The 15,313-nt window shown below is 43.5% G+C and overlaps 1 protein-coding gene across 2 annotated transcripts in view; it reads left to right on the top strand.

The window, feature by feature from the left end:
• Positions 1–15,313, top strand: part of sh3kbp1 (SH3-domain kinase binding protein 1) — a 49,362-nt gene that overhangs the window by 30,815 nt on the left and 3,234 nt on the right. For both annotated transcript variants that reach the window (XM_080514892.1, XM_080514893.1), the window contains exons 8-16: positions 6,512–6,575; positions 7,114–7,208; positions 8,192–8,287; positions 8,383–8,434; positions 8,520–8,591; positions 13,705–13,855; positions 13,956–14,026; positions 14,224–14,330; positions 14,417–14,572. In XM_080514892.1, the coding sequence (XP_080371018.1) occupies positions 6,512–6,575; positions 7,114–7,208; positions 8,192–8,287; positions 8,383–8,434; positions 8,520–8,591; positions 13,705–13,855; positions 13,956–14,026; positions 14,224–14,330; positions 14,417–14,572 (864 nt within the window). The remainder of the gene's footprint in view (positions 1–6,511; positions 6,576–7,113; positions 7,209–8,191; positions 8,288–8,382; positions 8,435–8,519; positions 8,592–13,704; positions 13,856–13,955; positions 14,027–14,223; positions 14,331–14,416; positions 14,573–15,313) is intronic.

A 15,313-nucleotide genomic window follows, 5' to 3' on the forward strand; every position in this document is an offset into this window, starting at 1 on the left:
CGAATGTGTCGGACTTGTAGAATCTTTCAAGTTCTAGAATTTGTGACATCTTTACAGTCTGTCAGGGGTCAAGAATCTGAGAGTCATGATGTTTGTGACAATTCAAAAATGTGGGAGTACTTTAGAATGTGCCAGGGTTGTAAAATCTGGACGGGCTCTGGAATCTGTTTTGGAATTTGTGAGGGTAGGTTGGGGTTTGAGAATCTGCCAGGGCTCAAGAATTAAGAAGAGTTGGAGACTTTGTGAGAGTTCTCGAAGAGGTTGAGGTTGTAAAATGTCTAAAGGTCTAACAAACTGCTAGAGTCATAGAAACCGAAAGCTCAAGAGCCTGTCTGCTTCAGAATAAGATCAATGATTCTGGAATCATCCAGAGTTCTAGAATGAACGTCTTGACTAGGTAGAGTTTGATGATCAGGATGATTCCAATTATTTTTTTTAGGAGTTCTAGATCTTCCAGAGGTCCAGAGTTTGTTAAATGTTGTAGGTTCCGAGAGTCATAGATTCTGTAAGTGTTCTTAAACTCACCGGAGTTCTCGAATGAGAGAAAGCGTTTGTTGTAACATTTGTGAAAGTTCTCGTTGAGCAATTTGTGAGATTTCTTGAATCTTTAAGATTTGTAAGAGTGGTAAAACCTTTTAGAGTGAAGAAACCTGTCAAAGTTCTGGATTTTGTCAGAATTCTTGACTTGATGATGCATTGAAAGGTTCAGTTCATTAAAAAAAAAAAAAAAAAAGCACGGTTTCCTCTTCCTGTCGAGGTTTTCCTGTGTGCAGACGCAGACTGAAGCCGTTCTAAAGACGTCTCAGACGTTCCTCTTCCGTCTGTTCAGAGCAGGACAGAGGAGCGTCTGCTTCACTCGCTGCAGTTTGACTTTGTGTCGCACTAAATGCAGAGTGAAGAACGAAAACGTCCTCTGACAACAGCAACACAAAGGTCGTCAAAGCATTTCAAGTAATACCAAACTGTTTTATTAGCTGCGTTTGCTAGTCGGGGCTTCTTCTGTGTCTAAAGATCTCTTGATTACTGAAGTATAATAAAATAAATTGCTCTACATTTGTATGTTGCTTCTCCTCTCGCCCAGCCAAATAGATTTGGCTCAACGTTTCTGAATAAATCGCCAAAAAAATTTTAAACAAATATTCCCATAACTCAAGGAGAAAATCGACATCCGTTGCCATGGAGACACAGTGACAAGAGGCAGGCACCCACAATTTCCTCTGGAATTTTGTTGTTGTTCAGTTTAATATAAGCCCTTCGTTTGTGTACTTATTACTCACATTATTTTGGCCCTAATCTAACAGTTACTGTTTATTTCTTTACTTCACTGCTTTTGATGGAAATGCCAAGTGCAACCTGATTAAAATCTGTAAACGTGCTACTGATGTTCTCAAATACTTAAGTGTTGTGTGTCGCCTCCATACAACCAACGAGCTGGAAAAAAGTTACATTTTATTTAATATGTCTTGCATGAAGTTTAAGTAAAATGTATATATATATATAGTTTTATAAATACTTAGTGGAATAATAAGTGGAAACAATGCAAACGCTAAATGAAGGCTATAAACACAACATCAATTTACTTCTTTTATTACCACAATACAATACTTTTACTAAACCGATACTAAAAGTAAATTTTATGGTTTCTCATTGGGCTTCTGCAAAGTGTTGTATTGTCCTACAATTCTATGTAAGAAGTTAGGGGCTAACGTGTCATCGACTGCAATGGAACATTACAGAATATAGTCAATCTCTCAATGAAGGGTTAAAACACCCCCAATTGAAACTCTTGTTTAAAATGAATGTATTCAGTATTTTGTACAAATGTTCTGTGATTAACAGCAGAACAGACTTGATGGAGATGTGTGCTCAGGACGGTGAAGCCTCGGGTCACGAGGAGCAGTAGAAAGTCTCTGGGTGTGAAAACATGCACACTGGGCGGTGAAGCCTCCTGCAGACGTGTGTGTGTGTGTGTGTGTGTGTGTCGGATGTGTGTGTGTAGGATGTGTGTCAGCCTGTCCTGCTGTGTGAGAGGCTGTTATGTTGCTTTATGGAGCGCCCGGTGACTGGGCTCCCTAATGAGGAGCTGCGGAGGTACAAAGGGAGAAACGAGTCTCCAGAACCTCACCGCTGCTGTTCCAGTCACAATCTCTCCTCCTGAAGGGAGGAGTGTTTGCTGTTTTCCTCTTTGCTTTCTCGTTTTCTTTTTTTTCTCTCGCCGTGACTCAAAGTCACCGTGGCGTCAGATCAGCTGAGTTTACAGTTTGACTCATTATCCACCTCCTCTGCAGAAGGGCAAACGCTGGGGCGCCAGGAGGGATTCTCGCCAAAAACACCTGGATTCAACTCATCAAATATGCATGTTTCTACTCAACGTCTGGCCAGTTTTTCATTACAAATGTGCTTTTGGGGTCACTTAGTTTCATAATAACCTCATTTCTGGAAGAAACAGGTTATTTATTTGCAGTGAAACTGATTTGCGATGTCATTTTGGTTTTTAACTGCTTCCTTTGACTACAAATAAAGGTCTAGATCAAAGGGCTTTTATAGGGTCAGACACACACACAAAAAAAACACGCACACATTATATTACATAATGAATGAAGAAATAATGTATTTCTTTTCAAAATTCTGAGAAAATAGCAATTTCTTAGCAATGATGTAATCAAAGCAGGATACATCCGTAAAGACAGAACTAATGTTCAAAATGCAGCAGAAATATTTCACAGCCAGTTTTACTACGACAATAGAAGCTGCAGTGAAGATTATAGATTATTTTAAAACGTATATGTGATCATTTCATCTCCAAGAGTGAGCTGAAGATGCATTTAAAGAAAGAGTCGAGGAAACTGAACCTGATGTGACACGATAAATACCTGCTGAGACAAACACAACCAGTAGGCAGTACAAGATAACAGGAATACACGTTTTAAAGAAAAAAGCTTAACATTCAGATGATTGTTTGTATTAAAATTAGACATAAATGCACAGACGTGAAGTCCCACACTGACATCTCCCAGATCTAAATGGACATAATTTGTCTTTGCGGAAACCCAGACACATTTGAGTTTCAGGCTGCGTCGAATTCAAAAGGAGCATTTCAGCATCGGCCCTCCGACGCCCCGTTCACACGACGACGTTTTCAAGTGAAAACGCTAAACTTTCACTGCACTTTGGTGGCTCGTTTGCACAGCAGCTTTTAGAAAACGCTCAGGCTCCGTGGAAACGGTTGAGAAATAGTTGTTCTGCACATGTGCTGTGACTCCCAGTCGATATTCTCCTGGACTTGGTACTTTTACTTTGACAGTCACCATAATAACAATCCAATTTGGTTTTCTGTCCACTGGAATGTCCGTGTTCGACCATTGTTAATGCTAAGAGCAGATTGCTCAGCAGCGCCAACTCATGGCCCAACATGTGAATTACATCATTTTCAGTGTTTCTGACATTCTTCTTCTTCTTCTTCTGCATTCATGAAGTTGCACCAGCGCCATCTGTTGGTTCCAGCTCGTCCCTACCATCCCCACCGCTCAAAACAAAATGCGTTTTCGCTTGAGACGTTGTTGCGTAAACGAGGCCTTACACGCCGCTGTCTGACGGCTCCGTAGCCCCGACTAGTGGCGGCCGGCTGCATTACACCAACGTAGCCTTGTGACGTAGATAAAACACTTAACTGAATATGTTTGCGCGCACAAATCAGATTTATATAGAATAACAAAAAACAACAATACAAATGCGTTTGAAGGTTTAAAAAGAAAAAAAAACAAAAAAAAAAAACCTGATGCATTTTCACTTAAAGGCCTAGTGTAATGTAAAACACTACTTTGTAAAAAACGATAGTTGGGCTGCTACTTCTAAGGTTCCTCCGACTCTGCCCCACCACTGCATAACAAAGTTATTTGAATTTTGAATCTCCAGCCGAGGAAGTCGGGGGAATCCTTCTTCGTGAGCGTGACGTCAAGAGTTGTGCAGATCTCCATCTGTTGTGTTTATATCGGCTTGTTTCCTCTTAAATATCCAAGTTTTAACAGTGTTTTGAAGTTATAGTCGGCGTTTTATGAGCCTTGAGGAAAGATTGAGCCTGGAAGAGACCGAGAGAGGAGGAAAGGAGCACGGGCGGCGGGAGCGGCTAGCCGCTAGCTCGGGGGCTAGTAGACGATCAAGTAATACCTGGACTCATCTGCGGTGATTCTGCAGTCAGAAAAGCTCTTCAACATGATCCAGGAAGTCGTTCTGCCAAAAGTCAGGAGCCTCAAAGCCTCAAAGGTGAAAACTGGCGGCTGCTGAGGCGAGGAGACGAGGAGACGAGGACGAATGGAGGACGAAGCGTCTTCTGCTTCCTCAAACATGTTCCAGACGGGGTCACCGATGGCAGAACCACCTTCTGTGTCTTCTTCATCAATCACTGGGTTTGAAATGATGATGATGATGAAATATGGTTAAATTCACCCTCTTCGTGGTCAAAACTCTGATCCTCCATAATGTAAACACAACTTGGGCGTGTGCACAACCAGTGATGTCACTCTATTATTGTCAGAAGCTCCGCCCAGCAGAGGAAATACCAACGTTTATCGGCTATTTTCTCGCAGATTGCCGTGTTTTAACATTTGACCCTTCGGCCAGTTAGCATAAAAAATGTCCCTAGAAGCGACAGCCAGAGTGTTTTGGAGGTGGAATTTTCATTTCACTAGGACTTTAAAGCCTCATGTGACCGGGGACCTCAAGTTCTTGTTCTTGGCCGGCGCAGGATCAGATTTGTGTGTTTGATATAATTGCGGTTCCTTTAAACTGCAGAAAGTTTGAGCTTCTTATGAAGTTGTTGAAAAATCTCACCTGTGATCAGTTTCCCATCTTTTAATGAAGCTGCGGGTTTTAGCTTTGGACAGGAACCACTATAAGATGATGTAAAAAGTGCGTCTGCTGCACGGCGGAGCCCCGTCCTGCACGGCGGGGCCCCGTCCTGCACGGCGGGGCCCCGTCCAGCACGGCGGGGCCCCGTCCAGCACGGCGGGGCCCCGTCCTGCACGGCGGGGCCCCGTCCAGCACGGCGGGGCCCCGTCCAGCACGGCGGGGCCCCGTCCTGCACGGCGGGGCCCCGTCCTGCACGGCGGAGCCCCGTCCTGCACGGCGGAGCCCCGTCCTGCACGGCGGAGCCCCGTCCAGCCAGACTGAGGGCCGTTCTAACTGCAGTCACGCGGTAATATTTATTTATAAAATGACGAATTACATTTCCTCGTAACTGTTCTTTTCAGGTCATGTGAGGTGTGACGGCTCCTCGTGTTGAGAAGGAGGGGGAGGGGGAGGGGGGTTCTCCACAGCCCGCCTGAACAGAGCCGTGTGTGTGTGTGTGTGTGTGTGTCAGTGTGTGTTTTCCTGTGGACGAGCCACACCGGCTCCACAAACACCGCCCGGGGATCCACTCCAGCCGGGGGGGGGGAACAAGCGACGCTTTAACTGCCCCCGACTGAAGAAATCGTCTCTCATTAGACTTGTGAATCAACACTGCTGCAGGTTTAGATTTCCAGGATATGATTTTATCGGGGTATTTTGGTGTAAAAAGCTGCAGTAACTAACTGAATCTACCTATTTTGGGGTTAAAAGTGAGAAGGAGAAAGTGGAAGATTGGATGAATTCTCTGTTTACACTGACTTCTCTCTTTGGACCGCACACTGCGTTCCTTTCAAGAGGAAACATATCTTGTTTCAGAAACATTTGTTTTCAAAAGGTTCGTGTCAATGCACACCCAGAACACACAATGTAAATGTAGAATATTCACATGACAATGTCGCACCGAAGAGGGAGGAGCCTCACGTTGTCATGACAACACAAATATGAACATACTATGACGAACGTGAATTAAAATTTTGCTTTATTAAAACTTCTCAATCCATCGCTTTTCTTGTGTGTCGTGCGTTTATAGAGGCAGTTAACCCTTTATCGTCTATCGGACTGTAAATGTAAATGGCTTTATTAAATATTTTTCAAACTAAATAAATGAACAGTTTGTTAATAATTGATGACAATTACAATACAAGATGATCAAATTGTAGTTTTGCTAGTTTATTCGCACAATTGCTGTTGGGAATAATGGGTTCCTTCCAACTGATTGATGCATTTAACTTCATTTAACTTTATAATAAATCAAATAAATCTGTGCACATGATACGAGCTCAAGTTTTCAAACCTATTTCCAACACTAATTAAACAACTTTCTGGTAATTATTTGCAAATAAATTGAACATATCGCAGGACAGTGGTTCCTCATAGCCTTTAGCCAAACTTTATTAATCAATTTCATATAAAAATATGTATTTTTTTGTGCTTGTCTACATATTTTATCGTGTTTTTATGGCATAGAAGATTGTTTTACATTCCAAATATTTGCAATGCACTGATGTTAAAGAGGAGAATGTTTGCAGAGTTAAAATGTCGTAATTTTAGATCCCGTCAGTGCGGAGTCAGAACGTTTCAAAATAAAAAAAAGAGGTGATTTCCTGTCCTGTGTGTGTCTCAGGTCAGCGAGGGGAAGAGCGCCGCAGTGGAGAACATGAAGACTGAACCCGACAGCAAAGCTAAAGGTGAGGAGCTGCAGGCACAACAACATCACGTTGTTTAACTTCGTCCAGCGACTCGTTTACACTTTCAAAATAAAAGACGTTGGAGCAGAAACCTTGAGAACTGCTCCTCGTTAAACATGACGTCTGCTTGTATCAGATTGAAATAATTCCGCAGCCTTTTATTCATCACTTCCCTCTTTTCATGCAGGTTTCCTTTCATTCTAATAGAGCATTGTTTCTTATTTTTCTTGTCTTTCTGTTGCTGAAAACGCCCTTCCGAGTGAGCACTTTTAACATTTGATAGCTGGAATGCATTCAGGAAGGCAAACAACAAGAAAAGCACCACCTTTTTTTCTTTTATTGCACCTTTTATTATTATTATTATTATATACAATTACAATAATAATAATACTTATTATTATTTTATTCTATAATAGCAGTAATAATAGTTTGTATTATCATGATTATTATTATGTTTTCACCGTTGCTTCGTGTTTCTCGCTGTACTATTTGAAGCGGCTGGTCAGTGACTGTGTGTTGTGTCTGGACTCGTCTTCAGGGCGGGAGCAGTGCAAAGTCCTTTTTCCATATGAAGCACAAAATGAAGACGAGCTGTCCATCAAGGAAGGAGAAATCATCAACATCGTCACCAAGGTGAGCGACCTGAAGCCCCAGTAAGTAACAAGGCACTACACGGGGGAGGAAATCAAGGAGGATTTAACTGCATGTGAATAAAAGTGGAAACAAAAGAGGAGGTATATTATGAATGAAGACTTAATTGTTGTTGTATTGGGCTCTTTAAAAAGTGGTGTCGGCTTCTTCCACGCCTGGAATAAAAGATGAGCCCATTACAAACCTAAAGTTCCAGTATTTCTGGGTACTTTCCCTTTAAAGGATCCTCTTTCCGTCCGTCTGCAGGGTCAGTGCGACCCGACTCAGACTCGTACCACCTGGAGTTGAGCTGCAGTGGAGACGCTGCTCCGGGCTGCAAAATGAATGGATTTACATTGTAGTGTTCAGCGGGGCACATAAGATACAGCTCCTACATGGTTGCTCAGAAAAGCTTTTGTGAATCTTCCAGCGTCATTAAAATGTGATTCACACTGGAAAGAAAATGTATGAACTCCAAAACGCACACAGCAGTGACAAAGTGAAATCCATTCACCTTTTAATAAAGGTCAATAACTGAACACCTGCTGGTGATGTCATCAATTTAGGCATTAGAAATCTTGCAATTTCACATGTAAAAGTCAATAATGTCATAAATTAACCATTTTATAAATAATTAATCATAACTACTTTCCAAATGTGTCATGGGATATTTAATCCATTATCATAATAAGGTTTTGCCAATAATGTCATAAATTATTTTATGAATGAAGTAACACAAAAAAAATACCCTGTCAAAATGTAATAACTGCAGGTAATAATGTAATAATAACAGCATTCCTTGTAAATCAAAGCATTTTTTTTTTAATACAGATTTTATGCTTGTATTGCCTTGAAAATGGTGTGACTGTATATGCCTTAAGCTCCATATTGATTAATATATATTAGGATTTCTTTACTTTTTAATGTTTGGTGATTGTAAAACCCCGGTGAATGGAGTTTTAAATGATCGGAGCCGTTCTGTCCAGGACTGCGCCGACGCCGGCTGGTGGATGGGGGAGATCGGAGGCCGGCAGGGCGTCTTCCCAGACAACTTCGTCAAGCTGCTCGAGGTGGAGAAAGAGGTGAGTGTGACGTCGCCGATAAAGACGCTTCGACGATGTGTGACTTGGTTTTTTTGGGGGGTTTTTTTAATAAAAGGTGACGTTTGTGTTTGCAGAGACCAAAGAAGCCTCCTCCTCCCAGCGCGCCGTCGGCCAAACACCCCGCAGGTAAACACCAGGTCCTCCGCCCCCGAGGGGAAGGAAGCCGTTTATAGACACCTTTAAAGGAGGAAATGTGAATTTTGACCTGTAGAGAAAAAGCCGGAGGTAAAGAAAGTCCCGCCGGAGCGTCCGGAGCATCTTCCGCAGAGAGACCAGGACCGAGGTAAAAACCTCCACCTCCTGCTTCACCAGCTGCTCCACCTCAACGCTAAGTCTCTCCTGCTGCTCCCCCGACAACTAACCTGCTTTCCTGTTAACACCGGAATCCACCGGGGCTCCAAAACACCTGCGACGCATCGTTCCTTTTCAATGAAAGAAAAGTTCGTTCAATATAAAGCAGGAGTTGGTACAGACAGTAGTATTGTGTCACAGCTGCTCTTGTTTGGTTTTTTTTAAAAACGATCTTAAAAGACGAGATCCTGGAGAAAATCCCCCTTTTATTCATGTGAATTGTGATTTTAGCTGCTCGTGCGGCTTCAGACTCGCCATCACAGACGTTTATGAACCGTTTGCTGAGCGTTTGTCGTGAGTCATCCTGATGTTGTACACTATAGAAAGACGCTCAATATATATACTGAAATTAAAGATCTAAAGATCTGGCCATAATCTAAGAACTGTCGTTTTTGACCAGGAGCTGTTTTGCGGAATGTGCAAACGACAAATTTGCTTTGATAAACAAAAGCATTATGGGATTTGACCTTTGTGAGCAGAACAAATGTACATTTACGGTCAAAAGCCAAATACTGGGACACTTTAGCTTTAGGGCGCGTTCACATTCCTGTTTGATCCACGCCAGAGTCTCTTCAGGGGAAAACTGTTTCGTTTAGGCGACGAGAGAGAAATCTCCTGCGAACTCTGAACCGGAGCAACAACATCTCTGGTCCTTTTGGAAACATCCGTCAATCCGTAAACAATCAAACCGTAAACAATCAAAGTTCACCACACGAAGCAAGAAGAGCAAGAAGTACTGAGGACGGCTCTCATTGATATCTGGTCTGAAGACTTTATATCATCAGTTGTTTGTGGCTAGCCATTAGCCACGAGCTAACTAGCCTAGCCACCACGGTCTAAAGCGGCGGGACTTCTGGTTTTGGTCCGGACCAATCAATGAGCCGTGTTTCTTCTTCACTTCCTCTCTGGTCAGTGTTTGTTTCGGGCTACAGCGCCCCCAAACCAGCAGCTGGTGTAACTGCAGGATGTTTTCCTGGAGGTTTGATCTCAAAAGTGGATGTGAAGGTGTGAAAATCCCCCCCCCCCCCCCCCCCCCCTCAAGTGAACCGGGCCCTGGACTGTCCCAGTGTGAAAGGCTCCGTACTCTCAGAGAGCTGAATGGAGACTAGAACAAAGCAAACTGGATTAATTGAAGCTGGCCTGTAATGAAGACAGTGCAGCAGTCAGGGAGGGACTAGATGTATAAATAATGGTGTCGTCAGCATATAATTTCCGCCCCATTTCCAAACTTCCATTCTTGTCCAAAATTTTGGAAAAAATCGTTTTCATTCAGATGAAGTCATTTTTGGATGAACATGAGATCCCTGAGGTGTTTCAGTCTGGTTTTATGAACCTCCACAGTACTGAGTCCGCTTTATTAAGGGTTTTTAATGACATTTTAATGTTGAATGATTCTGGCCATACTGTGGCTCTGGTGCTGTTGGACCTAACTGCTGCGTTCGATACAGTCGATCATGAAATCCTCCTGTATCGCCTTGAAAATCTGTTTGGCATTCGGGGATGTGCCCTAAAATGGTTCAGATCCTACTTAACAGGGAGGAGTTTCTGCGTTAAAATTGGGGATTGTGTTTCCTCCACAGCCCCTCTGTCGTATGGAGTACCGCAAGGGTCTATCCTTGGTCCTCTCCTGTTTTCATTGTATCTGCTCCCGCTAGGATCTGTTCTCCGTAGATTTGGGGTGTCATTTCACTTGTATGCTGATGACAGCCAAATCTATGTGCCCCTGAAGCGTGAGAATGCTTTCAGTGCCACTCAACTTTTGGAGTGTATTGAAGAAATCAAATCCTGGATGTCTGCTAACTTTTTACATTTTAATGACCGAAAGACTGAAGTCCTCCTAGTGGGGCCGAGCACTTCTGGTACTGCCGCCTCGGTGAACCTAGGATCGCTGACACAGTATGTCAAACCAACCGTTTCTAATCTGGGAGTAAGGATGGATCAACATTTTAAATTTGACACACAGATTAGTGCTGTGGTGTCATTTCGAAATCCTGATCCATGCGTTTATCACAACACGGCTGGACTATTGCGACGCTCTTTACACTGGCATCAGTCAGTCCTTGCTGACACGCCTGCAGCTGGTTCAGAACGCTGCAGCACGCCTTTTGACTGGCTCACGAAAACATGATCATGTCTCACCTGTTCTCTCTTCTCTGCACTGGCTCCCAGTACGATATAGAATTGATTTTAAAATTCTGTTATTTGTTTTTAAAAGTCTCAATGGCCTTGCCCCTCGATACCTGTCCGACCTGCTCGTGTCGTACTCCCCAGCACGTTCACTCAGGTCAGCTGATCAAGCGTTGCTCTCGGTCCCTCAGACGCATCGTAGACTAAGAGGAGACCGAGCGTTTTCTGTGGTTGGTCCAAAACTGTGGAATGAGCTTCCTCTGTTCATTAGACAGGCTGACTCAATTCATGTTTTTAAATCACATCTTAAAACTCGCATGTTCTCTTTGGCTTTTAACCAGTGTTGAAGTTGACTTTTATTGTTCCAAGTGTATTTTGTGCGGCCACTGTATTGTTGTATTTATAATTGTTTTGTTATGTTGTTGTACAGCACTTTGGTCAACTGAGTTGTTTTTAATAGTGCTTTATAAATAAATTGGATTGGATTGGATTGGATATAGATGCACATGAGAGTCGCCCAAATGAGGATAAATGAGGATTAATAAGGATAAATCACATCGCATTTCTCATGTAATTCGACTGAAACTCACTGAATTCTCTCCAAACTCACTGCTGCAGTGTGAACGCAACGCTTTTTTTGTACCGGATTAGGTGTTGTAGCAGGAAACACTGTTGTGTACACGGAGCCTAAAACTAATTGGTAATTTCTTTGCGGGACTTTGTCCACACTAACATTCTGTTTCCTAGTGGGAGCATGTCTGCGACTTGCTTTTCTTTTTTCCCCTTTGAAAGAGGCCGACGTCTACGTCAGCCTGCTCATGTGCAAATTTCCTCATTTTCTATTTATTCTTATTACCTTCATGTAGCATTTTGTTTTTCAAAACTTTGTGCTTAAATGGTCTGAATAGCTTCCACTATCACTTCTTGACTTTATCATGATTTCTTATCAATATATAGAAGACAGAGTGCATGCTGGGTAAAGAGATAACGCGGCATAGAAACAAGTTAGATGTTGAAACGGGAGTAGAAGAGGAGTTCTTCTTTGTAGAGAAATAATAGTAGTTTGATCAAGGGAGCGTATCGACAGCAGCCTGGAGCAGGAAGCCCCCCCCCCCCCCCCCCCTCCCTCCCCCCCCCCACCGGTTTTAATCTCTATAAACACCGGCTGTCACCACCGTGTGAGACAGACACACACTTTGAGCTGCTTCCACAATAACATCACTGTTTCACCCAAACACAAAAGGATTTCTGTTGATTTTTATTAGTGAAGCTAATGGGAAGTCACAGGCAGGCACACCGAGGAGACAAACTGCAAGAAACAACACATTTCCATTGTTAGAAGTGAGGCTAAGCATGGCAATGATTTACACTGCCATGTTTTTTTTCTTCATATAATTTAAGTAATTTACCTCAATCTTTTAATAGATAATATAGGTATTTTAAATTGAGCTACAGGGAAGAGGTTGGTGTATCAGTAAACAAGGCTGAGATTAAGCTCAAGACAACCAAGAAACAAAGAAGATAACAGTACATATATGTGATAGATTAAACACACCTCTTGCCATCCAACGCATCTCCACTCCTATTAAATTATTATCATATTTTGTCACTATGATCATACGTTTCCTCTCCTCTGCCTCACAGTTAATGTGCTTGTTGTTTTAAGCAAATGTAAACATTCAAGTAAAAAAGTTTGATCTGGAGAAGTGGAGGTTTGAATTAAAGAGGAATGAAACAGTTAAACCACAGTACATGTATGAACGCAGACAGAAAAGTGATGGTTTCGCCAGTTAGAGACGACAGGATGAGGATGAGGAGGAAGAGAGGAAGGTCAGTGAGGAGGATCATGGATGCAAAGAAGCAGGACGTGAGGAAAAGAAAATCTGTGTGGAAAAAAGTGAAAGAAAATGTATTTAATATACATACCGTAATATAAATGTATTTCATATTTATTGCACACAACCTGAAGTATTCTGACATTTTTTTTAAATTATTCTGGCTTTTACATCATGACAAAATAATACGTGACAAATTTATATAATTCTTTAAGGTTTTACTTCCTTTCTTTGTAACCAGAGGCCAGAAATATCTCAATACAATTTAAAAAATAAAATGCTTTTAACCTTCAGTGTCTCTGTTAAGAGGCTGGCCGCGGATCGCCTACTATTTAAAGAAGAACTTGTGTTTGGAGGTTGACAGGTTCAATTCTGACCTTTGACCCCTGAGGCTGCACCTGTGATTCTCATACGTGAACTTATGGTTAAATATGAATGTCATGGCTTCAATTTATCCAGTGGAAGACCCAAGAGGATCAATAATGTACATTTTTCATTAACTTTCCGTTAATATATAATATCTCTGGGAAGCACACGTGAATAAATTCATCACACAGCCATTGACGGTATGAAGACGCGCCATTAAAATACATATTTACACTATAATAGGGTCTAATAATGCAAAACTGAATAGCGATTGTTATGTAGAAATAATTCACTTTTTAGATGCTTTTGCATATACAAACCCTCACCCTAACATTAGTATGAAATAATGCAGAGACTGAATACCCCAGGATGTGCGATGAAGCAAAATTTTACATTCTCTTCAAAAAATTAATAATGTGACGCACATCTTTCATGGCGTGACTTGTGTTTGAGACATCTGGTCGTCTTCTTCCTCCTCTTTCGTCTCTCTGGCCTGGTTTCTCCTGCCGCCTCTGGCACCGTCAGACCTCTCTCCTCTTCCTCTTCCTCATCCTCTTCCTCTGCTCCGGGTCACACTCGCTGGATCTCTCATCTGCTTGCGTCTCCGTCTGTCTCCGGCTCGCCGCCGCCCGCCGCCGCCGCCACACACTCTGTGTGTGAGAGCTGCAAGCGTCCCGAGTTTCTGAGCTTCTGTTTGGTTGTGTGATTTGTGCGTAGGTGAAGAGGTGAAGGTCGGCGACATCCCCAAGCCCGCCCTCCCGTCAACCCTCCCCAAGAAACCCCTCCCCCCAAAGTCCTCCTCCTCCTCCTCCTCCTCCTCCTCTTCCTCGCTGCCCCCGCGGCGCCCCGAGAGGCCGCCCGCACTCGCGTCAGTACAAACAAACACAGACAAAACACAGCATGCCTCACCCCCCCCCCCCCCCCCCCCCCACAGGAGGTTAACAGTGTTGTGTGGTTTACCTGCTCAGGAGTGAGAGCCCCAAGTCTGAGGGCGGGGCTTCGACACCAGATTCTGCCCCTGACAGGTCACATGACCCCGGTGAGTGGAGCAGCAGCCGGGGCAGGATGGAGGCGTCAGAGCGCCCTCTTCTGCTCCCGTGAGTCACGTGTGTGTCTGTGTGCTCTTTCTCCCGTGTGTGTGTGTGTGTGTGTGTGTGTGTGTGTGTGTGTGTGTGTGTGTGTGTGTGTGTGTGTGTGTGTGTGTGTGTGTGTGTGTGTGTGTGTGTGTGCGTACAGACGTGGACCTGGACGTGGTGGTGTCCTCCACGGAGAAGCTGAGTCACCCGACGGCGTCGCGGCCGAGGGTCACGGACCGCCGGCCCCGCTCGCAGATCATCACGCCGGTCAGTCTCTCAACATTCACCCCGCGGCTCTAAACCTCGAGTCTTCATCGGACTCGCTTACGTCCCCCGGTCTCGCCCTCTCCCAGGCGTCCCTGTCCAGCGCCGGCCTCGACCTCCCCACCGTGGTGGACAGGAAGGACAAGGAGCGAGTGAAGGACAAGGAGCGAGTGAAGGAGGAGCGCGAGACCGCCGTCCCCCGGACCGCCGAGGTCTCCCTGAGGAAACATCTCCCCAACGTCTCTGTAAGACCTGCTGTGCACTTCTCAATGTGTCCAGCAGGGGGCGGCACACTCCACATTTTCGTGTGTCCAAACTGCATGAAGCCACACAAGGATTTAACCCTTGATCAGGATTTTTTTTAACTAGTTTGGTCACCTTAGGCTTCATTCTAAACTAACCAACTAAAGAAAATACTACAATATATAAGAAAAGAATTGTGCTATTTATCAAGATATTTATACATTTTTTATCATTTTTCTTTAAAAGCATAAATATCAGTCTTTAACTCCTTTGTGTGCTAAAAACAACATCAAAGTTTTGACCATTTTATATGTTAAATGTTTTTGAATAGCTGGAGAAGAACATGCATACTCTGCACAAAAAGATATCTGAGCTTGAACTGAGGATCTCCTCAACTTAAAGGCCGAGTGAAATGTAAAACACTACGATAGTTGGGGTTCTACTTCTAAGGTTCCTCCGACTCTGCCCCACCACTGTTGTCGCATAACAAAATTATTTGAATTTTGAATCTCCAGCCGACGAAATCAAGGGAATCCTTCTTCGTGAGCGTGACGTCAAGAGTTGTGCAGATCTCCATCTGTTGTGTTTATATCGGCTGGTTTCCCTCTTAAATATCCAAGTTTTAACAGTGTTTTGAAGTTATAGTCGGCGTTTTATGAGCCTTGATGAAAGATTGAGCCTGGAAGAGACCGAGAGAGGAGAAAAGGAGCACAGGCGGCGGGAGCGGCTAGCCGTTAGCTCGC

This window comes from Blennius ocellaris (assembly GCF_963422515.1).
Source record: "Blennius ocellaris genome assembly, chromosome: 19".
Lineage (NCBI taxonomy): Eukaryota > Metazoa > Chordata > Actinopteri > Blenniiformes > Blenniidae > Blennius > Blennius ocellaris.